Here is a 26,968-nt window from a genome sequence, read left to right on the forward strand (position 1 = left end):
GTATATCTTGAAGATAAAATCTATATGATTTGCTGGTGGTTTGGAAGCAGACTATGAAATACATAAACTAAGGATGATTCCTGGGCTTGGGGGCACACCAACTGAAAGAACAGTTATCATTTATTGAGAGTGAAATTTGGAAAGGAGCAGACAGGAGAGGAAAACTAAGAGTTCAATCTTAGACACATTAAGTGTGAGATGCCTTCTTAACACCCAAGCGGAGATTTCCCTGGATAAGTTAAATATTACCATGATGGATCTACTGACATCCAGGATCAGGGTTCACAAGTCCAAATGTTTTATGGACCCAGGTAGTCAACATAAATAAGCATTGAAATCAATAAGGACAGGTGAGGACTGTGGCGTATCAGAAAGTAAATGCCCCCTCTAAACCAGAAGCCACTACTGATGCAGCCCAGTCTTGTACTGCCCATTAAGGATATGGGCTGCAGGCCCTTAGGTTCTTTCAATTTTTTTTATTGGTTCTTTTTAGTTATATAAACATTAGGATTCATTTTGACATAATTATAAAAGTATAAAATGTAATTTGCTCTAATTCAGTCCCCAGTACTTCCTCTTGCCCTCTCCTCCCCCCTCCCCATGTCCTTCCATCCACTCTACTGATCTTTCTGCTATTTATTTTAGTTTTTAGTAGCAAGAAAAATCTGGGTTTTTAACAACCAAATCTTAGAGGGGAAAAAAAAAGGTTTCATAATCTACTAAATTCTATAAGAGTTCAATTAAAGAAAGGTCTTACTTCAGCACTTATCATTGTCCTTAATTTTTTAATGCACATTACAAAAGAGATTTTGTTTAGCATTTTTCAATCTACTTGACAGGAGAACTCTTCATACCTCTGAAGGGATGTGACTTGGTAATGACTTTGGGGAATGCTGGCTTAAGGGTAAGTACTAGAGGTCTAATCAGCTCCTTCATAACCTCTTTGAAGATTTCATGGTGTATATATTTATTGTGGCTTGTAAGTCATTTGATCACACACACACACAATTTTGTTAGATGTCCTAACATCTATGTTTAGATTTGAGTAAACCTTAAGTGGAACAATTACTGATGTCTTCTAGCTTGTTAAATGCTAAGTGGAGTCTTGACCCTATCACTGGTGAAGAAACATTTTGTGAAATCACAGGGGCACTGAGTCACTTCATGTCCCAACTTCTCTCCCTTTTTCCTCTGCTGTGTTAAGTAACTTAGCGGCAGGAAGGATAGCCAACCACTACTGTGCACAGATGTTCTTTGTTTTATTTATCCATGAGGAAGGAAGAAGAGAGGACAAATAAACCTGGAATGGAAATTTTGCAATAAAAAGACAAGGCTAACATTGTTGCAGGTCTTTAAAAATATCCTCCAGGGTATATTAAAACATTTGAGGTGCAGGGCTGGGGATACAGCTCAGTGGTAGAGCACATGCCTAGCACATACAAAGCTCTGGATTCAATCCCCAGCACCCCCCCCCCCACACACACACAGACACACAGACACACAGACACACACACACACACACACACACAGAGATTGAGGTGCAAAAAAAGCTTGTCTCTGAAGAATAAGAGTACATAAGCTGTAAAAAAGAGCTCCCAAACAATTGAGGAGATCAATACATAAAAAGATGTGTAAACAATACAAAAATGTCAAATGTCGTGAAAAAGTTCTATGGAAGTTCAGAAAAGGGAGAAGGTAATGTGAGTTTGAGTGGCAAGTGGAAGTATCACATGAGCTGGTCCTTGATGCAGAGGGAGGCATCAAGCAGCCAGAAGGGCAGTGGGAATTCCATGAAGGAAGGACATGGCAGAGATGGAGATGGGACAGGCTCAAGAACCATGAGCAGACAAAATTGTGCCGGTTAGGGGGAAAATGGGATATAAGACTGGACCAGATCACGGTGGTCATGGGATACTTGTATAGGTAACTGTATAAATAATTATATATTTGAACATGAACCTGCCATATTCAGGAAATGTGAAATGATAAGATCAAGAGGGGGATGGTGAGGCAAGAATGCTCGCAGACCCTGGGAAGGCGTGATGAATCAGGGGCTCAGGAGCTGACAGTGGGAACACAAGGAAATGGTGATATTATAGAGGAAGAAATGATCAATGGGAGAAGCAAAGGAGAAAGATACGGCATTGATCCACAGCACATACAGGATCACCTGGAGCTCAGTACGTTCATTCTGAGTTTTAGGTAGTGATTGAGGTAGAGAAAGAAAAACAGAACTGTAATTATTCTTATTATTCTCCTCCTTGGGGAAAATGGGCAGATACAAAACAGGAGTCAGGAAGGAACCAGAAGAGAAAGTATTTGAGAGAGTTTCCAACTGCTGAGATAAACAGGAAAGAAAGTAAATTTTCTCCTTAAAAAAAAACAAAAACAACTATTTGCACATTGTCTCTTGTCTAAATTTAGGATAATAAATTAGGGGCTACTTTATTTCCCATCCCATCCTCAAACTTTCCACTCACAAGCACTCAGGAGTCACACATTCCATGTTTGTGCTCCCTTTGGCAGACCAAAGTCTTGGTTCTTCCTCCTGTTTTGTGTGGTGACCTTGGAGCAGGTGCAACAGGCAGATCAACAACAGCAGCCATCATTCTTTTCCATTTACAAGGTCTCCAGGGTGAGCTGCATCAATTATTTTCTTCCTGTGGCCAGGAAGATCATGCTGCTTAAAGAGCCTCTCAATGTATATGACCAGGACAAGGGAAAAATGGAGAAGGCATAACAAGAAAGAACAGGGTGAAGGGTCGACTGAATTTTCAAACCTAGAAAGCGTCTTAATATGCAGAGGCTATTTAATATACAAGTGTTTTCAATTCATGATACTCTAACTTTCTTTGACTCTACAAATGCAATTTAATAACTAATATAACCATGTGTAATCACAGTTTCAGTTAATGGTACAATTGCTTCTAAGTAACAGAATACAGATGTCCTCTGAGCTCAGCAATAAAAGACACCACTGTTATGAATGCCCCAAGACTCTGTAGTAGAAATAGCTGCCTTAGCACTTCTGAAATATATAAAGAATCTCCAATGCTTACAGTTTCTCCTGGAACTTCTTGCTAGACATGGAAGGAGGAGTGCTGGGAGAGTTTGAGACTGACAGCTACTTTAACAGCACCCCCAGCATGCATTCCCACTATCTAGAGGAATGAATTCACATCTGAACTGGTTATACAAAATCCACATATACAACGGACTATTAGTAACTGATACAGACACTTCTAGAAAATATGCTTTGAACATGTAAATTGGGGTGGGGATTAGAGATTCTGCAAGGATATTCACTAACTGAAAGTTGTCCTGATGGAAAGTTTTCATAAAATGTTAACTTGAATTTCTAGTTACACAACAAAATACTCTCACAAGACAATAATGGAAAATATTTATTCTCGGATCTGTGCCAGCTAAAACAACACTGTTGTGACAATGAACAGAATTCATATGATCAATCCCCATAAAACCCTGGCAGCAGAGAAGTCATGAAAATAGTAATGAAATGACTCTGTAAATAAAAATAACTTAAGTAATTGCCTCAAATGGGACAAAGGATGTTTTCTACCATAATCAAGCAAGGACAGTTTACTTTCTCTGTTGTCTTTAAAAATTGTTGCATTCTCATTGACTGATATTATAATTTCATTTGTAACCAAATTCCTGAATCTACCAGATTCCACAGAATACCAAACAGGGGTTAGAACTTGGCAGACAGTGAGAGCTTTAGAGAAAGAGGTCCTCTGTGGGTTCATAGAGCCTCTTCCACCTTCAAGAATGAAGAAAGAGAGCAAATAGCAAGATCTCTGTGAAGGTATAGACAACAAGAAGACAACAGAGGGCCTCCTAGGGGCTCTGTAGTCTGCATTCTAAAAAAAAAAGGTCTCAAATGATAAAAAGCAAGAAAAGGAGCTTCATGACATCATCAGATGTATTCATAGAAAACAATGAGTTTCTTGTGGAATGAAAGACTTCACAAAAAATTTGGAATTAATCAGCAATCCTATCCAATCCTAAGGATAGTATACTTGTATAAAACAACAAAATGTACTTTCTAGTCTTCTCTTACCTGCCTACTGTCCCTCTGGGAGGATGTTGAAGAGGAGGCACTTCTATGGGTTGGAGTGGATGTTTTATGAGCAGGTGACACACCCTTCTCGTCTGAACTCATCGTTGCAGTTAAGAGTCTAGTTACTTGAGATCATCCCAATCTTCCTTCAGATTCACAAAAAAGCAGGTGATTTTTCAGCTTCATTCCATTTCACGAAGCACGGCTGACTAGGAGACAGCAGGAAAATACTAAGGTTGTCCAAACCACCTGAAAGCACAACAAAGTTTCATTAAGTAATTTTAAAAAATAAATTTAAATCACTACAATTAGTAAAAATATTCTGTATTAGTAAGAGGAAGAACTTTGACACAATAGGAAATAGGATTTTAAGGTGGAGGATAAAAGTGTTCATTTCAATGAGTGGTTGCCAGTGTGGTTACAGCACACTGATATGATGGTGATGTGATGGTCAATGACAGGCAAAGGTCAGTCCTGCAGGGCCCTGGAGGCCTTGGTGGCTGTTATGATCTGAGTGTGTCCCCCAAAGTGCCTGTGTTGAACCTAATCCCCAAGGCAACAGTACTGAAAGGTGGTACCTAAAAGGAGGTATTCAGGCCATGAGGACTCTGTTGTCATGAATGGATTTAATGGCACTATGAAAAGGGTTTGTGGGAATGGGTCCTTTTATTTATTTATTTAGCTCTTCTATTGTGAGGACATGGCATTTTCCCTTCCAGAGGATACAATGTTCAAGGTGCCATCTTGGAAGCAGAGAGACTGGGTCCTAATCTGCCAGTACCTTATTCTTAGACTTTCCAGCCTCTGGGGCAGTGAAAAAGAAATCTGTGTTCTTTATAAATTACCCAGTTATGGTTATTCTGTTATTGCAATGCCAATGGACAAAAATATCAGCATTTTTAAAAATATATATATTTTTTTAGTTGTAGATGGACACAATAACTTTATTTTATTTATTTATTTTTATGTGGTGCTGAGGATTGAACCCAGTGCCTCAGACATCTGAGGCAAGTGAGCTATCACTGAGCTACAACCCTAGTCCCAACATCAGCATTTTAAGTACCATAAACATAAGCAGCATAAGGGGTATGGCATATCCAGATTTATGTTAGTAAAAGGTTACTTTGGCAACCATAAGGAAAATGAAATTGAAGTCTCAAACCAAGAGATTATGGATTAGAGTAGATGAAGGAAACCCAATACCGAGTCCTTCACACTATGACTGATAGGGCAGAGGGGAAAGGGAGGGTTCAATGACTGTCACATTACTGATATCCTAAGCAAGAAGTAGTCAAAAGAAATATAGGATTGACAGGAAGGCCAAGAGTATGCTTTCAGGCATGCTAAGTTTGAGACATCACGAAGGGGGAGATGAATACCTGGAAAATAGGTCTACAGTTCAGAGAAATCTAGGCTGGAGACATAAATGTTTAATAGATCATGTTCATGATACAAATATATCCAGTGATTTATGTGTAAACATGCACATTATTCATGTACAAATAAATTTAATTTCATACAGGTCTATAGTTTCAGATTTTTAAAATGTGAAACATTATGTTAATGGATTATGTGATCTTGAATGTGTTAATCAGGGTTTTAATGATTACCTGGTTTTAGAGAATAATTAAAAAAACAATCCCAATAATTAAGAGGGAATTTTTATAAACTGGGAAAACTGGGCATTCTAATAACTAAAACTTGTAATCTTTTTTTACCTCTTTAATTCACTGTCAACACAGGAAAAATAAGTCTCCAAATTGGAGACTCTCTCTTAAACAAAATTAGCCTTTGGACCCGTAGAAATGTAAGGAGCTACAGAGCTCTTTTGGCTAGAGAAGAAACTTCATCTTGTGTGAGTAAAAAGCAGAAATAGGCCAACACTTGATAGATGATCATCTAATCTCTTTGTTTTATGAAGGCAGTCTAATGAATGTGAGTAAAGTTTCTGGAACCTAGATCTGGTGCCAAGAAACGGAAAGCAAGACATGACCAGATCCTTGATTTGAAGTACTTGGCTTTATGGTCCAAGACATTTTATAAGTAGATGTTGACACTTGAGCCAAAACTACAGTGGTTTTGTGATGTGTTCAAGTGCCCCCAAGGGATGAGGCTGAAACAACCCAACTCATTAAACTCTTATCCACTTGCAAGTAAATTCAATCTGAGCTACATTTCCTCTGCTGAACTTTTTTTTTTTTTTTTTTTTTAAAACTGCATCCAACTGCACTTGCCTCATTAATACCAGTGCTAACACCATGATTTCTGTTTTAATTTAACATGACATTTTCAGGGTAACTTGTTTATGATGAAAGGGCAACATTTTTGTCTAATTACAATTATGAATATGTTGAATATTGTCAAAATGAAGAAAGAAAAAATAAGTAAATGAATTTAACTCTAAGATTTGGTTTTAAGGTTACCATTGTTTCTATTAATTTTGGGTCTTTTTTTAAAAAAAAAACAAAAAACAAAAATTGTTCTAAGAACCTAAGATTAAAAAGAAGGAGAAGAAGAAGAAGCAGCTAATATAAATTTGAATGATCTTTAAAGATCACTCCATCCAATTATCAATCAAGTGTTTGATCACCTACTCTATTTCAAAATGCATTATAAAGTAAGCCTAAATCTGTTAGAAGTTTTCATCTCCTCATTCCTTATTCCTAGAGTGAAGGAATTCTATAACATTAAAAAATACTTATTTCATCTGTGTTGAAGTACATTTTTACAACGTGCCTAACCAATCTTCTAAACTCAAGACCCTACACTTTAAAGTCAACACCGACATAATTACTATACTCAGAAAGAATTGTGGCTGAAAATAACAGCGACAAGAGTCAAACACCTAATTTTTCTGTATCATTCTTCCTTCATATCAGTGGGAACACCACAAGTCTTCTATGTGTTGTAACATTTGCATTTACATTGAGTGACATAAAACTCAGATTTATGACTCAGGTACCTAATGAGAGCAAAAAATGGTAGGACAAACTTCTAAAACACTTGAAACTGTGGACTCTGTAGCCTGGGCTAAGTTGTGATGTGGTCTTAAAAGAAGCCCCAACCCTCAGGGGCTTACAAAAAAGGCTTATTTTCTGCCAATTTACTTGTCCTTTAGGTCAGCTGCAGACCTATTCAGGGTCCTTTTTATCCCAGGCATGTGGAGCAGACCCCTCAAGAGCAAAGGACAAGAGCCACGGCAGAACCACGGGACAGTTTTTTAAAGCTTTTACTTGTAGGTAGAACATGTCACCTCCACCTTAGGTCAATAAGGCATGAAATTAGCCCTCTCAGTGGGAGAGGCTGTGGGTATTTGGGCATAATAGTATATAATATCTTATAAAAAGATATTATATACTATCTTTTCACAGGAAAAGATGAAAATATTTGAATTGACTCTAGTTCCATCACCCACAGATAACCTTTATTATCATTTTGGTTCTATTTAACAGAAGGAGGAGAATAATATAGATACATATCTGCAATATGATTTTTCAATCAATAATATATCACTGTTGGCTTTTTCTTATAGCAAGGAAATATAAATATCTTTCTTAACCACTACAGATCAGGCCACTAAACAAACATAGCACAAGATATTTAGCCATTCTTTGATTGGAACATTTTAAGTTGTATTCAGTATATTTTGAAACAATGAGATTTACCACAGAAGAGTTCATAAAAGCTAATATTCACTTTGATCATTATAACAATGGCCCTTCTTTGCTTTATTTGGTATCATTTGCTCCCTTTTTTGTTTGCAAGTGACTGATGACATTTTATCCTTTCATGTTCAGACTTTGTATCATTTTGTATTATATGTCTCTCTAGTCATGATCAGGGTGAGTTTTAAAAATATTTCTAATTTGAGAGAAGTTTTTCTAATTGTCACTTTATAATTTGCTTTATTATTTCACTTTATAATGTATAATCTACCTGGACAGCATACTGACTTTTCTTATGGCTTTACTGACTATAATATTTGCCAGTAATTTGAAATATATAATCTTCCTCTTAAAGTTCTATTTGTTTCTATAAATCATGATTGAGGTTCTAGCATGTCTGTAAGTGGTAGAGTCAAGAGTAAACTGAGATTTTTGTAGATCCCAGTCTTCTCTCTAATTTGGTGACTTCATAGGGGTCTTTGAAAACCACATTTGGATTCCAGATGCTAGATGCAATGGAGAGGAGCTGCTACCACTTTCTCTCATGGTCACCTGGAATCTGAAAGTGTAAGAACAATACTATATGAAAATCACCACCTGAAAAAATTGTAAAACATTTTTTTTAAGGCAGGTTCCTTTGCTTTAAGGGAAGCTAAGGTTTGCCATAATCAAAACTTGGCTAGGTTTTTCTCAGTTTGAGATAGAGCCTTTGTAAAGTTAGGGTCTAGCTGTCTACAGTTTTAACATTAGAGGCTATGTTAGTATTGAGTTTTTGATAGTTTGTCTTTTTCCAGTCTTTGAATGAATAACTATTTATAGAGAATTTGAAGGAACAACATGAGAAGATCTTAGATTCAAGCCACCTGAGGCAGGGCATTCCTATCAATTGATGACATCAGTGTAAATATCATTCTTGTACTGCAGAGTAAAAAAAAAATTGTTTTCCATCAAGATCACAAGAGCAATGAATTTTATTAATTCTAAAATGAAGGGTATGGGAATCTTTCATATCTATGATCATTAACTCACAGGTGAGAAAAAATTAAAATTAAAAGGGTAAATTTTAAGAAGATAAGCCAGAGAGTTCTACTCTTGTCTCCCAAACTGGAGAGGAGGAAGGCAAGAGGCACTGGGAAAACACTGCCCTGTGGCAAGAGCTTTCTCAGAGCAAGTACATAGCCCAGTTTTTCTCTTTACTGTTTTCTTTAGTCATAGCTTCTTAAAAACATCATGGACATGTCCCAATGTATCCCCAAAATACAAAGTCTTCCCTCCCAAAGCTGACCTCAGATATAATCAGTCATTTCTAAAACTAAGGAGGGAAAAAGTACACAAAGATTCAAGTTCCCTGATTATTCTTGCTGACCAAGACTCTACTCCCTCCCCCCTCTTCTTAGACCCTTACTAAGTGAGTAAGAGAAACTATTTCCTTCATCACCCAGTTCTTTCTCCAGGGTGAATTTAAAGAGGACAATTTGAATGCTAACCAAGTATAGTTGGGACAAATCATCTTTGGGCAAAAAGCAGATTTCACATAAAGAAAAAAACTACCTCTTCCCCATCACACGTTAAATATCTATGAAAAGTTATTCCCCCAAAGGGGGACAGAAAATTCTTATGTGCAAAAGACAGAAGGCTTACTTGGAGTGTTGATCCTAAGTGAAAGAGGGAGGTAGCTTTAGAGTGCTTTACATTCTCCTGCTGTCCCTTAAAATGGAATCTTTGATTAGGAGATAAGACAGGTTCAGATGCAATGGGAACTGGCCTAGATAAGAAACTAAGGAAACAAATAATGACATCAGAATTTAAGTTCACTAACTAAAAAGACACTAATGAAGCACAGGATGATTCTGCAGAAAAAATAGTTGGTGATAAAAAAGACAAAACTGAGGAAATCATCTTGCAAGTAGCAAAAAGGGCAAGAAAATAAGGATGAACAAAAAATAGATAAGAATAACACTGAATAATAACTAAAAAAAGAAAAAGAAATAAATTCCAATATTCCTGATCACAAGAATTCAATCTGGAAATTAAAAGGATCATTTGTTCGCAGACAAAATTAGTAAAAAGCAACTCAAAATAAGCGAGACTCTAGCTGAGGTTGTAACCTAGCAAGGACAAGGCCCTGAGTTCCATCCCCATTTCTGCAAAACATAAAATAAAATAATAAAGTTTTAAAGAAAAACCTCTCTGCTTCATATTTGCCATGACCTGAGCTTCTTTCTTCCCTTACCCGCTTCTGCCATGAAAGCATACCTCAGGTTCAGAGCTATGGAATTGGCCAATCTTAGACTGAACCTTGAAATGGAGAGCCCAAACAAACTTTTTCTGCTGCAAAGTGTTATTATTCCCCAGGCTTTATCACAGTGACAGAAAAACTGACTAAGACATTACTTGATACTGAAAAGTGTGGTTGTTGCTGTGAATAACCTGACTAAATGATTCAGAAGTCTTTGGAGTTGGTTTGTGGGGGAAGGAGTTTTGAAAAGTTTAGAGATACAAGCTGGAAAAGTTTTATATTGTTGTTGGCAGAGCTTCGTGGGCAATTCTGGTCTCAATATACCAGAAGGCTAATAGGTTTGGGGTCAGTAAAGACTGGGCTCATGAGGTTTCAGAGGAGATGAAGAACTCTATTGGAAATCAGACTAGAGGCCATTCTGGCAAAGAAGTTATCTACATTTTGCCCATGTCCTGAGATTTTTTTGTGAATCTGAATTTAAAGGTGATAGACTAATTAATCTGGTGGAGGAAATTTCAATCCCAGCATGCAAGGATTGGCATGGACATTGCTGGTAGTTTTTACCCAAATTTATTGTGATACTCAGGAGAAGAAAGACTTGTGAAACTTGCAGATTGGCTAGAAAAATAGGAATTAAACTGGAGTTAAGGAAGGTGTGATTGTTAAAGAGATTATAGCCACAAAAGAGATGCTAAATACTTTTCTCGGACACAATAGGAAAGATGGTTTTAGAGCATCTCAGGAATTGGCAAGACTACACCCACCTCAGGCTCAAAGGTATCAAAGAAAAAAATCTTTTGAGAAGAGACCACTGGGGCATCCTGCCTACACAGGGGGGCCTAGGAAATTGTTTCACCATACTCAGCCACCCAGGCACTCAGAGGCTGCTGCAGCTGTGGTCCATGGAGGCTTGGCCTCAGACGGTAACAGACTTTAGCATCAACCACATGGCACTAGTACCGAAAGAATGCAGGATACTTGGGGCTTAAGGAGGCTTCAGAGGGAGGCCTCAGAGGCAAGGCAAAGTGCAGCAGGGTTGGTGTGTCTGTGGATTGCCCCTAGAGGGTGATGCATGAAGACAGGAGAAGGAAGCTGAAGTTGCACTTGAGACCCCTGAAATTAAGCGATGCCAGTAACATGGGACACCTGCCAAGGAAAGCTGTAGGAATTGTGCAGAAACAAGCCAAGAAGGAGGCTTTGTGGGCTGCAACTAGAAAGGCTGTGAGGCAGAGCTAGAGAAACCCACTGAAGAGAACATCATGATGTCACATGCCCTAGATGCTTGACATGGAACTTCAAGACTTGTCTGCCCAGCTTAATCTGGGCAGATTTGTCTTGCTTTGGTCCCATCCTTTCTTTCCATACCTCTATATCTTCACTTTGGAAGGGAAATAACCTATGCAATTATATATTGGACATATGTAACTTGCTTTTGATCTTTATACAGGGGAAAAGAGCTAAGAGTTTGCCTTAAGTCTCAGAAGAGATTTTGGATTTGGACTTCTGGACCATGCTGAAACTGTTAAGGCTATGCAGACTCTCAGAAACAGACTAAATGTATTTTGCACTGTGAGATGGGCATGAGCTTTGGGGGCCAGGAATGGAATGGTATGCTTTAAGTATGAGGTTCTCCCCAAAAGCTCATATGTGAGACAATATAAAAATTTTCAGGGGTGAAATAATTAGATTATAAATGTTATAACCTAATCAGTTGATTAATCTATTGATGTGGATTAAGTGGGTGTTAACTATAGGCAAGTAGGGTGTGGTTGCAGGAAGTAGTTTATTGGGGGCATTATTTGAGGGTTTATATATTGTCTCTGATAAGTGGAGCTCCCTCTCTGCTTCCTGTTTGCAGTGTCCTGAGCTACTTTTCTCCATCATGCCCTTCCATCACGATGTTCTGTCTCACCCTGGGCCTAGAGCTATGGAATCATGAACTTCTGAAGCCATGAGCCAAAATAAACGTTTCTTCCTCCTCCTCCTTCTCCTTCTCAAGAAAGGAGAGAAAGAAAGAAAAAAATTGCTGAATTTATAGGTATTATATGAAGAATTCAATAAATTAAAAATTGATTCTAGGAAGTTTTTGAAAACATATTTTTCTATGTATGCATTGGGTTAAAGAAAACATAAAACTGATATTGCAGAATATTTGAAAATAGACAAAAGTAAAAACCCAAAACATCAGTTCTGTCCCTTTCCTTCTCTCTCCTCTGTCTCTCTATGTGTGATGAAATAAATTCTCCAAAAAACTCTAAAGTTAAAGACTACAGATAAAAACAACCAAATATAAAAAACAATATGAGACTATTATATACTTTTACATGTAGAGTATAACTAAAGCTATAATGAAAGGAAAAATATGGCCTTAATTATTTGCATTAATAAACATGAAAAGATAAAAACAAATTAATATTTATAACTTATGAAAATAGAAAGGACATTATAGAGAAAGCAGAAATAAATTTTAAATAGTTGAGTTGAAAAATCCATGAAGCATCTCTTTGAATTAACAAAACAATTGTACTGACTAGACCAATGAAGAAAAAAAGGAAACATAATTACACAAATAAGGTCATAAAAAGTACACTACCATAGAATAGAAGACACCAAACTATGAGATCAATGTTACAATCTATAAAATAATAACTAAAACTAAATAATAAGTCAAAGTCAAAATATTCTACAATTACATTGACTTAAAAAACATATCATCCATTCAATATCCATTCCACAATTTTTAAAACTCCTAGAAAATACTAGCATATGTATCCTTATGTTTGTAGTGTTTCTGTATAAACACAAAAACACATACACACATAAATCCAGTCTCAACTCAAGTGTGAAACATTAGTAAAACCATTTCTTTTAAGATCCGCAGTAGAGTGATTCTAGTTATTACCCTGTTAACAGTGTCCTAAAAGTGCCAGTTTGATGAGTAATAAAACGTCCATCTGAAACACCTGAGAGAATCAAATGAAAATCAGCACACAAAAATAGCTTTTAGGAAAGCCACTTGCTACAAAGCTGATAGACAAAAATCGTTTACTAATATGTCTTAATGTCACACTGAATATTTAATAAAAGAAAATGCAGACCCCAAACACCCAATCCTGTCAAGTAAGGAATATTTTGGGGATAAAAGACTTGATTCATAAAGCCATAAAATTTCTAGAAGTAACATCATGAATTTTTATAGGCTCTGATAGGATCCATATGAAGAATCCCTCCTGAGCACACAACTATCACCACAACTGTTACCCCTGTTGCTTTCCCTTCTGTTTTCAGTGCTGTCCAAGTATTTGTTTGTTTAATTATCTCAATATCACTATCAGGTGATAATTTCATAGTCCCCTTTTTAATGATGGGGAGTAGAAGCCCAGAAGGCAGTCTCCTAACTGATTAGTCATGGATCTAGGCAGGAAAACAAGCTGCCTGGCTGCAGTCTGTGAACGAGCCATTCTGTATGCAGGTACAGGTGGGTTCACTGCTGCCCAGCACAACACAGAAGCACAACCCAAATGTGTGCTCACAGGCAAATCAGTGAGTGAGTCACAGTACGCCAAACCATGTTCTGTGAGCAAACTTCAACTCCAATGGGTGGGGAATGACACAGAAGTGGGGGAAAGAAGGGTTGAAGAAGGCATCCTACAAATATGAATTTTACATTAGAATTCAATTTTAAATTAAGTATTATGAAACTTTTGTTAACCACATGTTGATGCAATTTAATAGAACCATTACCAAAATCATAATGGAATTTTCAAGAACTTGGTGATATTGTTATAAAATTTATGTGGAAGAGTAAATGTGAGCCTAACAAGGAAAATGGTGAAAAGTGAGAGAAAGCTTATTCTGTTTCATCAAATATTCAAACCATTTACAACCTGCATTAGTTCACTGTACTACCTGAAAAAAATGGAAATCCATGGAACAAAACAGAAATTCTAGAAACTAATCTATACAATTAAAAAGGGACTTAAAATAACAGTAAGAATATTTTTGGGCACACAAATAAAAATGAGCTATCAAGCTAGGAGAAAAAGTTACATCCCTTACCTCATAGTTCAGATCAAACTCTATCACCACAGACAAATTTTTTAAATAAGGGTCATAAAAGCATTGGAAATTTTTAGGTAAATATTTAATCATCCTGGAGCATGAAGTAATTAACTAATCATGGCATTAAACTCAGTATTTATGAAGAAAAAATCTGGAAAAATATATTAATCTATAACAAAGGCTTAGTATTTTCAATATATAATAAATTCTTATGAATTAGTGAGTTAAAAAATGGTAACAGAGAAGTGGATAGAGAACATGTCTTGGCAATTCACAAAGGAGACATAAATGGCCAATACATTACTGATAGTAATTTAAGCAAGATTTACCTTTCAAGGAGAGTTTAATTTGGGCAATTCTACTTATCAGAAGTTTATCATTCACCTGCAAATGCCATAATTTCATTCTTCTTTACAGCTAAGTAATATTCCATTGTGTACATATACCACATTTTCTTTATTCATTCATCTCTTGAAGGGCATCTAGGTTGGTTCCATAGTTTGGCTATTGTGAATTGAGCTGCTATATACATTGATGTGACTGTGTCACTGTAGTATGCTGATTTTAAGTCCTTTGAGTATAAAATGATAGCTGGGTCAAATGGTGGCTCCATTTCAAGTTTTCTGAGGAATATCCATACTTCCAAAGACATTTTTTAACCTCAGGTGTAGTGAAAGTCTTGTATAAAGAAGGTTTTCTCTTCCCTTAGTTCACATTGTCTTTCTTTTTTTGTGGGGAGGTAGCAGGGATTGAACTCAGGGGCACTCAACTACTTAGCAACATCCCCAGCCCTATTTTGTATTTTATTTAGAGACAGGATCTCACTGAGCTGCTTAGTGCTTTGTTTTTGCTGAGGCTGGCTTTGAACTTGTGATCCTCCTGCCTCAGCTTCCCGAGCTTTTGGGATTTGCCTCTAGTTTTTGAACCCATTTTAATGTCTTCAATGATTTAAGAATTCACTTTTCTATTTATTTATGTTTAACTCTTCATATTGAGGTCTCTGAAAATTAGCTTAAATTGGACATTCTCAAATAACACACAAGTTTCTCCAAAATTATGATGTGATAATCTCTTTATTTGAAAACTGTGATCTACTACTGGCTGATCTACTACTCTGTAATTGAACACATGCCCCTAAATTTAATAATTATATATTCTTTTCAATTTAGTTTTAATTTTGTACTTGGTATGAAATTTATATTCTAGGAATATGGCCCAGTTCTCTCCCCTTATTTTAGGGGTTTTTGTTGTTGTTGTTTTGTTTTGTTGTTGGTTCTTGTACATTATACACTAAATTGCTCTCTGAACTTGGGCTTTAAGAAATTCTTCTCATAAAGAGAACAAGAAATGCCTCCTCATCCTGAACAACTGAACTACCTCTTACTCTAATTTCCCCAGGCAATCCTTCTCTGGACATCTGCTAGTATTATAATTAACAAAATACAAATGGCCTTTCAAAAATATATCAATGAATAAAAAATAACATCCAAAATTTTACTTGAGGTCAGAGTTTTAAAATGAGAACACCACCTCCTTATAGTAGTTCTATTTCACAAAGAAAAAGCAACAATATAAACAACTGGCTCTTACCACTCAGCAAGCAGTTTCTATCTATTCATAGGATAATCCATTTATCCACTAGGTAGAGATGAGGAAAGTAGATCTTAACACATGTATTATGTAGAATCCTCAGTTTGGTTTCCTAATCTTCTTGATATCAGAGCCATGCATCAAATTCTTTCATCACTCTTTAACCTTGATTTACCAATAAATGAAAGAATAAACTAAGAAATAAATCAAATTTCCTATAGTATGGTACCTTCCTGATGACATAGAATAAAAATTTACAGAAGTCCTCATGTGGGGTTCATGATAACATATTTCTCAAACCCCAGGAATAATATGAAAAGTGGTGGATACATATTTTATTTTTCCTAGGGAGATATTTAATAGCTCTCATCAGATTATCAAACAGCTAAAAAAAGACAGTCATGGGACTTTCTATTTCTAAAAGGATTGTTATCAGTACAGTTAAAAAAAATTCCCGCGCCCAAAAGCTGTATAATGTATTTAATATAATGAGATCACAGGACACCAGATCTTTTCTTCCTTTTTTTCCTGGACACCTGACTCTTGATGGAGCATGTGCCATGGGCAAACTTGACATGGCTATTCTGATACTCACCAGAAAAGGCTCAACCAGTACTAATTAGCTTAACCAGTACTAATTTCCCAAGATCTGTCAGCCACTTTTTCATTCATCAATTGATTTCTGACCTTTGCTGAGATATTTCAAAAGGAAACTGGGTAATGTCATAAATCATATTTTTAACAAGAAAAATAACATTGGGAAATACGGCTTCCAAGGACTGCTAACATACACTGATCATCAGCAGGGGAAAAATACTTTCTGAAAACAACAGGAAATAAAAGATTTCACCTCTATTTTGCAACTTAACAATTCATAAATTCATGTCAAGTGCACTCAAATTCTTTCTAATGCATCAATGTCTTTTAATACCACATGTCCTGTTCTTTGGAGGAATTCCTGTCAAAATAACCATTTCTGCATGGAGCTGAGCTATGCTGATGACCTGGCTAAAGTAAAAATGTTCCTGAACTAACCCTTGTACAGGAACAAAAAATGGTATAGCTATTATGGAGGAAAAATAATATGGCAGTTTCTCAAAATATTAAAAATAGAATTATCATGTGATCAAGCAATTTCACTTCTAGCAAAAGACTAGAGTCAGACTCTGCAACAGATATAGCAGCATTGTAGACATTAACCAAACTGTGTAACAATTCAAGTGTCCATCACCAGATGAATAAATAAAGAAAATATGGTACATTCATGTAATGAAACATATTCAGCTTTAGAAAGAGGAAATTGTGACTCATGTGATAATATGGATTCACCTTGAAGATATTCAAGTGAAATAAAAACAGACACAAGGATAAATACCATATGATTCTATTAAATGAGGTACCCAAAGTAATCAAATCTACAGGGAAAGAAGAATGGTAGGTACCGGAGTCTGTGAGGAGAGTGAAATAGAGTTAGTACTTCATGGATAGAGAGTTCTTTTTTAGAAGATGAAGAAATTCTAGAAATGCATGGTGGTGAGGAACTATGTGATTGCACTTAATGCCACAGAATTATAAACTTAAAAATATTTATAATGGTAATTTAAAAATATATATTAATATATTACTCATATAATTATATTATTATTAATCATATTAATATAAATATGTAAATATTGTATGTATTATATAATATATAATATTATATATTATATATTTATATTGTTATATACCATATATAATATAATATTTACATAAAATATGAACATTTACATAAAACAATATAAATATATAATATATTTATATTATATTATATACTATATAATATATAATATTTATATAAAACAATATAAATATTTACATATAATATAAATAAATAATATATTTATATTATATCATATCATATATTTACATATTTATATTAATTTATTATATTATAAATTAATGTTGATATAATATATTGATTATATAATTATATATTTTATATTAATAATTTATAATGATTATATATTATACATTATATATATACCATAATAAAAAGTGTTCCTGGATTATCAGCTATAATGTCTTTTATAATGTGTAGGTATCAATTTTCTACTTTTTCATGATCATGTTTTGTCTTCTTTATGAACTCTTCTCTTAACCTATTAGAACTGTCACCTCAACCTGCATTAGCTCCATACTTACATAGCCTTATATACTTAAATAGGCACTGTGTAGTGCAGTGTGTTCATCTGACTTGACTCTGCAAGATCCTTGAGGGTGTGGACTACATGACTTTCCATTGTAGTCAGATGTCCCGTGTCACAGGAACCACTCAGAATGTTTGTTGAATTTACAGTTCCAGCAAAGACTTCAATCCTCCACAACATCCATTTATAGCTGAATGAGGTCATAGAATGTCTATTGGATATTCAGTTCTCTAATTTTACTATCTTTTCCCAAAGATAACCAAAATAATACAAATTGTTTTCACATTGGAGTTTCCTATTTTTTCAGCAGTCAGCTGGAGAGAAAGACTGTACAAAGTTCAACATTCCCCAGAGAAAACCTCTTGGATTTCCCAAAAAAGACCTGCCAGGCAGCTAATGGTCCTCTGGGGGCCTGAGGAATTATTAGGCCCTGTTCTCCCTGGTGCCAAGGCGTGCATTAGGAGTAGGAAAGAGAGGTAACATCATTAATGCCTCATAGCACAGCTGATAGAGTAGCCTGGCCACACAGAATTATGGCACCTGCCACCTACCTGATTTACTAACCATCATCTAATCTAATTACAGATATTTCATGGTCAGAATCTTGAAAAATTATCATCCTTCTATAACAGCAAGGTTATACAGACTGTTACGTACATATCAGGGTATGCACAATACTGCTTATGTTGGGCAACAAGCATGAGTATTGGTTTCAATCATTGTTCATTCATTGTTGTAGGGGAAAAAGAACAGCCATGGATCAACTGCCAGGCCCTAGGTCTTTATCCTTGTGAACTCATACATCTAAGCTTAGGAGCCCACTGTGTAAATCTTTCCCCATATCCAGTTTTAGAGGTATTTCCTTGGAAGCTTAAAATTGACCTTGGAAGTATGCACCCAATGCCAATTCTTCAAATCAGCGCTTTTTAAAAATAACTTTATTTTATTTATTTATTTTTGTGTGGTGCCTCATATATGCTAGGCAAGTGCTCTACCATTGAGTTACAACCCCAGTCCCAGCTTTTTTTCCCCTTCTTTTTGAGAGTCAATTATCAAATACCATGGCATATATTTTGTGGTGATTTGTTTGTTTGTTTGTTTTTATCTTTACACTGAAAAAAAAAAAAAAAAACTCTTATGGATTGTCTGGGTTTGAAACCAATCCTAACGGTTCCATTTCCTAGCTATGAAACCACACGCCATTTACTTAATCCCTCTGTGCTTCAGTTTCTTCATCTATCAATCAGGGATAATAAGTCTACTTTGGGGAGTTTTGAGAAGTAAATGAAATAATGTGTGCAAAGTGTTTACTACCATTATGCATCCTCTTCTAAGCCTGTTCTCCATGTAGCTCTGTGAGGGGACACAGCCTCAAGACACCCTACATATCCTTGAGCATTGGCTTCCTGGATAAGCACATTCAAGGCACAAAAGTTTCTGAGAGTTCTAAGTTTGATACGTGTTACTATTTTATTCAAAACCCCTGTGGTAAAAGGTATGCTAATTTTTCAAAAGCATACCGATTATTGAGAGGGGAGATGTGTAATTTTTTAAAAATCAACAAAAGCCAGAAACTAACATACAGGTTTATATTGTTAAAAATGGATTTTTGTGATATATCCTTATTTAAAAGACCTACATATCAATACAAAATAAGAGAATGATCAAATGTCACACTAATTAAAATTATTTTATTGTAAAAAAAACACTTGAGATATTGGTAGAAAGTAAAAGAATGGGGGTCCTAAAAGTTTGACAAATTATATTTAAGGCCCAGATAGAGCATCAGTCTTATGTTAAGTTACACTTAATTTAAAAAAAGTGAACTTCAAACAGCCTGAGCCTTCATTTTTTAGCATGTGATCTTGCATATCGAGAAAGATACAAAATGGAAAAGACATCTCTGTGCTCAACTTAGCTTGTGGCATTTTGTGGGAATGAAGAAGTAGTTCAAAATACTGGGTAAAGCTTATGGGCTAAATATCAAACCTGTTTTACTCTAAACTCCACAGAAGTACACTGAAAACAATAGTAAAGGACTTTGTTTTTGTTTTTTAAAAGAAAATACTTACAAGGGTAGAAAGAATAGGAGATAATAGCAACTGAATTGGGGGACTCGAAAGCAGATACTAACGTGGTGGGAGGACATCTGGGCCATGAGGGATGTCTTCTCACAACAATGAGAGGTGGAAGCTGAGGGAATTCAAAGAGGACTTAAAATGTCTCCTGAGGTTGAACTGGAATGAAAAAGAGGTGCTTTTCACCAAACCCCAAGCTTGGGTGATGCCAGTGCCTACCTATATGCCTGTTATGGAGATTCTTAGAGGTGACTAGGGACAAACATATCACCTGTAAACTTTCTGGAAATGCAAGTTCTTGAGCTCATCCACAATTGTGAATCAAAAACTCTGAGCCAGTGTGTTTTAACAACACGGCCACCAGTCAGCAGCTATACAGCACTGCCAACTTGGCCTCCTCTTGACTATAACGTTAGATGTAGGTCACTCCAAGTCACAGACCTGAAGCTTCCACAATAAAGGAATTGCTAAGATTTTTTTCTCAATAATTAGCTACGTATTGGAAGAAGAATTTTAACTAATAATTAAAGCATTTAGCATTTAACATTTATATATTCCTATTTTATACTACAAAAGTATGTCTTAAAACTATAGTAAGCTTATGGAAAACACTTTTTTTTTTTCACTACAAACACAGTGCCTCCACTTATGAATAAAGAAGAAAATCAAACAAAAATTTCTATTGTGAATCAATAGGAATTTGATGGTCCACTAATCCCTGCAATTGCAAAATCTCTTACTTCTCAGGTTCAGAAAGCAAGATATAACCTAGTCACTGTGTTTGATGAGATGCGGGGCGAAGTGGGGGGGAGGGAGATCAGGGCCTTGAAATTTTTTATGCAAAGGACCAGACAAAAAATATTTTAGGCCTTTTGAACCATACAACCTCTTTTGCAGTTACTCAACACAGTTGTTGTGGAAAAAAAAAAAAAAACAGTCCTAGGTAACACAAACAAATAACCATGGCCATGTTGCAATAAAATTTTATTCACAACGTAGGCAGCAGCCAGGTCTGGCCTGTGGGCTATAGTTTGCTGAGCCTTGGACTAGACTATGAAACACGAGGATACATTCTTGAATGCTGGGCAGAGCTTTCAAAGACTACAGATTACCAAACAGCTTCCCAGGGCAGGTAGGCCTATTAATCTGCACCACAGTTGACAAGTCATTTTATACAGTAGATTTTGAATTTAACTATTCTTTCCTACTTTGGATTTCTCTCCCTCCCTTAATAAGTGAAAGAACAAAATTTATTCTTGAAAACATACATATCAAAAATACTAAGACAAAATTAAGAAACTTGTCTTGATCATAACAAATGTTAATTTATGATGCAAATTTTATTAAAATGCCCATGAGAAAAAGATTTGCTAAATTCCACCTGACAGGTAAAATCCCAAGTAGTCCAGGAGTTTTAGGAAAATTCATGAAAAAAAGAAAAAAAACTTGAAAATTACTGAGAGTAGATTTTCAATATTTTGACCAAAAAAAAAAAAAAAACCCAAAACATTATATATTAAGCTATTCCACAATGTGTATAAATTTCAAAGCAATATGTTGTACATAATCAAAATATATAATTGTATCAATGAAAAAAATTCTGAAAATGTTTTCTTTTTTGAAATTATGGCCAACACCAGAATAACAGAATTTGAAAATCTATTTTCTTCTCATATTATTTCTCAAAATCCCACCCTAAATTCCAGAGTATATCTGTTGTACACATTAAATGTGACTATTTGTTCTTGGCATTATAATTATTTCATGAATATTTTTTTTTAAAATTTGAGAGTATTTTAATCTTTCCTTTCAGAAAATTTCTTTTTCCAATCAATATTTGACTAGTTTTGAGAAATCTGACAATCATGTATCATTTAATAATGATGAAGATTGTCCCACTCGTTTTCCTTCTGCCTTTGAAACCAAATCTGGAGAAAACTTCTGTTCAAAATTTTTAAGTCCTAAAAACATATTTACCTCCCTTCTCCATTAGGTTCAAAGTTGGTAGAACCCAAAATTACATGGCAACCATGTTCATGGGATAAAGTAGTGTATTTATTCTGAGTATGGGAAACCAAGTGAGAAGAAAATAGTTGAAATATAAACTGAATCAAAATACCCAGGACATGCAGTCAGTACATACACATAGTGATTGCTGACAATCTTTGTTTTTCTGAAGACTCCACTACTCAAAAGGATAAAGAAGGAAAAAGAGAAAGAGGAGGAGGAAGAGGAGGAGGAGGAGGAGAAAATCTAAGAACTTTTGACTAGTCCTAGATCCATATTTTCTTAAAAGTTTTATACTTTTACATTTAAATCTGTAACCTGTTTTTAGTTTATTTTACAGAAAGTTTAGGTCGAAGCTCATTGTTTTGCTTATGGCTGATCAATTTCTCCAGCACCATGCTGAAAACTCTTTCCCCTTCTATCATGGAATTGCTTTTGTGCCTTTGTCAAAAACTTAGCTGGGTATTTTCAAAAAAGGGAAAAAGACAAACTAACTCTATTTGTAAGTCTCATTAGATAGTTGAAATTTAAGTAGTTAAAGGGAAGCATTTCAAAAAGGCAGAATTTGTCTAGTCCAAAATCAAGCCAAGGGACAAAAGGGTAGAATGGGCATGTTCACGTAATAGATTCTCAGAATCCACCACCCTCCAGCAACCTTTTCTGGGGATCAGTGGCTCCTTCATCTTCGCAAATCTAAATAATACTATTCTTGATATAGTATGCCTTTTGGCTTTTTTTCACCAGAATTTTCCTTTCAAATGTTTCATTTTGGAATAACTTTAAATATGCAAGAAAATGTCAAAGATACTACAGAGAGTTCCCACGTACCCACCGCCCATGATGTTCTCCAGCTTTCACCAGGTTTTCAGAAGCTGACAAAACAAGAGATTTGAATCTCAAAGTTTACTTATAATGCCGGTTGAAAAAAAGAAAGTCATTTGGAAATAAAATAAAATTCAAGTGCAAAATCTGTGGTTATTGTCTAAGTGTACTCTATAGTACTTTCAAATTTAGTATTCTAAACATGAAGATTTAGACAGCAAATCACCCTTTAGTTCCCAACTCAAGTGTCACTTCAGAATAGACACAATGTCCCACCACTTTCTAATACAGTATTCTTTTCATATCCCTTGCAACACTTGTCACCCTCAACAGTTACATGATTTGCAAAATGGTTTACTGTTTACCCTTGAGACCTCACTGTCACATTTCTTGCTCTTGGTGTTGTAACCCCAGAGCCTGGAAGTGTGCCTAGTGAAACTGAGTATATGCTTGATAGCCTCTGTTGGAAAAATGAAGGAATGACATAAAAAAGTGAACATTTTAGGTATAACAGGATGATGTAAGACATATAGTAAAGGACACATACACTTAGATGAATTCTATTTTGAAATTTCTAACCTTTGTCTACCACCAGTCACACACAGGTAAATTTTAGGGGAACTGTATGTTAGTCCACCATCTTTATAGTCACTTCTTATAGGAATCATATTTAGAACTGCTACGTGGAAAGCTAAACCTTTCAAAGAAGTTCTGTGCTGCTGTTTCACTGCAACAGAACTTCCTATCATGATTCATTTGATGTACAAACTCAGTGAAGTAAAAATTTTGATCATCCTCAAAATTAAACTAATTAAAATATGAATCGTTCTTCTGTATTTAAAAACATATTTGGAAAAGGAAAAAAAAAAACTTCACAAACACTAAACTATAACCTAATGGTGGCTTGAGACCAAGACACTATGAGAAGACCAAGACACTATGAGAAAAGTCTTTAGGAGAAGTGAGTTACGGTGATGCACATCTGTAATCCTAGTGACTTGGAAGCCTGAGGCAGGAGAATTCCAAGTTCTAGAACAGTCTCAGATACTTAGAAAAGACTCTGTCTCAAAACATAAAAAGGGCTGGGGATGTAGCTCAGTGGTAAAGCACCCCTGGATTCAATCCCCAGTACCAAAAAAAAAAAAAAAAAGAGAGAAAAGAAAAAGAAGAAAGGATACGGGAAAATGGTGTAGCACTCCTTCCTCCTTCCCAATGCCTATGTCTGAGTCAGATTCAAGGAATTATCTGGTTGTAGGAAAAAGAAAGGAAGAATGGATAGATGGATTAATGGATGCAAGGATGATGGATGGATAAATGTATGGCAGGAAGGAAGGGAGGGAGAGGAGAGACTGCTTGTATATTTCTGTGAACACTTATATTCTCCCACAAAGAAGGAAATGGATGGCATTAGAGCAGATTATGCTAAGTGAAGTTAGCCAATCTCTAAAAAAACAAATGCCAAATGTCTTCTCTGATATAAGTGGGGGTGACTCAAAATGGGATAGGGAGGAAATGCATGAGAAGAAGATTACCACTAAATAGGGAAGAGAGGTGGGAGGGAAAAGGAGGGAGAAGGGGAATTGCATGGAAGATAGAAGGAGACCCTCATCATTATACAGAATACATGTATGATGTTGTGAGGAGAAAAAAAAAAAGAAGTGTGTCACATTAGATTGGGTAGAGAGATATGATGGGAGAGGAGGGGAGGGAAAGGGGGGATAGGAAGGGCAGCAGAATATTTTTTTTATTTTTTTAAAGAGAGAGAGAGAGAATTTTTTAATATTTATTTTTTAGTTATCAGTGGCCACAACATCTTTGTTTGTATGTGGTGCTGAGAATCAAACCCGGGCCGCACGCATGCCAGGCGAGCGTGCTACCACTTGAGCCACATCCCCAGCCCAGGGCAGCAGAATAAAATAGACATTATTATTGCTGTATGTATATAGGTGACTGTATGGCCAATGTGATTCTGCAACCTGTATAATCAGAAAAATGAGAAATTATACCCCATTTGATTCAAATGTAAAAAAAAAAAAAAAAAAGAATATAAATTGTGACCAGAAATCAAGACACTTGATTACTTGATTAACCAAAAGGACAGAAAATCATTCCAGAATAAGCACTATAAAATATCTATTTATCAAATGAAAAGAACTAAGAGAATTATCCTAGGATATCTTCAGGCTCTCTGTTTCATTTATATCATGAATCTTTCTTTTCTTTCTGGATCTACAGTGTGATGAGGGATGGACACTAATAAATGCATTCAATGAGGCACAAACAGATCCACCATTCAGAGTACAATAATCCCACTGTCACTCATGGAAAAGCTTCTGCTTATGATGTAATGATTGCAAATAACTCAAATTACCTGATGAACTGAAGAGTTAAGATTTATTAGATTGGATCTCACGGCCAAGAAATATATCAACATTAATATTAAAAATGGAGATGACTGAAAAATGTATCTTCTGATTTCATGCATAAATTTTAAAAGACCAAAAAAAGAGATAATAATAAAAGATAAAAACTCTTGTAGTTAACTCTTTCTCCAGATAAAAATATAAAATAATTAGTAGTTGTAAGGCTAAGATTATTCTGCAACTCTTTCATGTACTTAAAGAATAAAGTAAATGATTTCATTTTACAATGTTTTTGTGAAGCAAGATTTTCAGTGTGAGAGAATAGAAACATAATATAAAATCAATTTTAAAACTCCATTAAGTTAATGAAAAAATTCATATGAAGTCTTATGAATATTTATTTTTAAATATACATATTTCTTGTTCTATTCCCTGAAAAGACCTGGAAACACTGACAACCCATGGGAACAAGCACCCCTAATGCCCAGCAGTAGTTTCTAAATTTCACTTCCTACTAAAAGGACTCCTTGGAAATATGAGTATGAAATGCTAAAAGCAGCTTGAGACAACCTATTGTTTCAAAAAGCAGAGTCAAAGAAACTAACAGAACAACAGTACTTCTGGAACGTTCTATATTGTGTTCTGGTACAGGTTATACAAGTGAGCTCAGTATGTCAAAGTTTACTGTGATTCAGATAGGTGTCCTTTTCTATATGTATACACAGAAGTCAACTAAAGGGATTCCCAAAGATCAAAGACTTTATCTGCATATCAACAAACAGAAGAAACTGGTGTACTAATTCTGAAATTGTCAATTTTAAGGGAAATCTTACTCTGCCTTTCCTGTTTGAGCTATATTTCAGGGTCACCAAATACTAACTGGTAAGGAAGCTCTTTTTATTAAAAAAAAAAAAAAATCCCAGCTAATAATCACAGAAGAAATGCTAAAATGAGGGGAAAATCACCACTTTTCTAATGCCTAATGAAATAATGTATTCAGGTAACATTTATTAATTATCAATGTACAAAATCATTAGGTGAAAAAAAAAACTGATTGGCTAACTTCACACTAGGGAGATCAGGATGTTACTCCCTGAAGCTGCTGTTTAACCACAGCATCATGAACAGCGGGGCAGGCAGACCATATGTACCTCCTGAGGTGACTCTGCATGCAGTACACAGCACAAAGGAAGCAGAACGCTTGTCCAAAAAGTTATAGTTGAATCTAATCAAGCCTCAAGATCTAACTTCCAAGTCCTAGTAAATTTGGATGCCAGAGGAAAAAAAGTGAAGATAACAACAATCAGCCAACCCAGCACAGGAAACATTCTACCAGGGAACATTCCATCACCCACATAGTTTAGTTTCTTTAACAAATGAGTGACTTCAAAAGAGGAGGGAATATTTTAGATAAGAGACTTACATGATTCAATAAGCAAATCTAATGCATATACTTTTTTATATCTTAATCAAATAAACCAACCATAGAAAGGCAATCTTGAGAAAATCCAGGATCATGGAATGAGTAGTAGATGATATTAAAAGGAACTGTCATTCGTATTTTTAGGTATAACATGACACAGTTTTGTAGAATGTGTATATTAAAGAGATGTGTACTAAAGAATGTAGGGGTAGGCATGTCGTGATGTCTCCTTTTAGTAACCAGAATTAAAGGGGAAGGGGATAGATTAATCTTTATGTGGGGGAGGCACTGGGTATTGAACCTGGGGGTGCTTCACCACTGAGCTACATCCCCAGTCCTTCTCATTCTTTTTATTTTGAAACAGGGTCTCACTAAGTAATTTAGGATCTTGCTAGATTGCTGAGGCTGGCCTGGAACTTGTGATCCTCCTGCCTCAGACTTCAGAGTCA

The 26,968-nt window shown here is 35.5% G+C and overlaps 1 protein-coding gene across 11 annotated transcripts in view; it reads right to left on the bottom strand.

Moving 5' to 3' along the window:
- Positions 1-26,968, bottom strand: part of Osbpl6 (oxysterol binding protein like 6) — a 187,688-nt gene that overhangs the window by 72,950 nt on the left and 87,770 nt on the right. For 10 of the 11 annotated variants that reach the window (XM_076866735.2, XM_076866732.2, XM_076866731.2 and 7 more), the window contains exon 3: positions 4,082-4,330. In XM_076866735.2, coding sequence (XP_076722850.1) covers positions 4,082-4,183 — 102 coding nt within the window. In that variant the 5' untranslated portion in view covers positions 4,184-4,330. Of the gene's footprint in view, positions 1-4,081; positions 4,331-26,968 lie in introns of those variants that run through there. The other variant, XM_076866738.2, reaches the window with a different exon arrangement.

The sequence above is a fragment of the Callospermophilus lateralis genome, chromosome 9 (genome assembly GCF_048772815.1).
Source record: "Callospermophilus lateralis isolate mCalLat2 chromosome 9, mCalLat2.hap1, whole genome shotgun sequence".
In the NCBI taxonomy this organism is placed as follows: Eukaryota; Metazoa; Chordata; class Mammalia; order Rodentia; family Sciuridae; genus Callospermophilus; species Callospermophilus lateralis.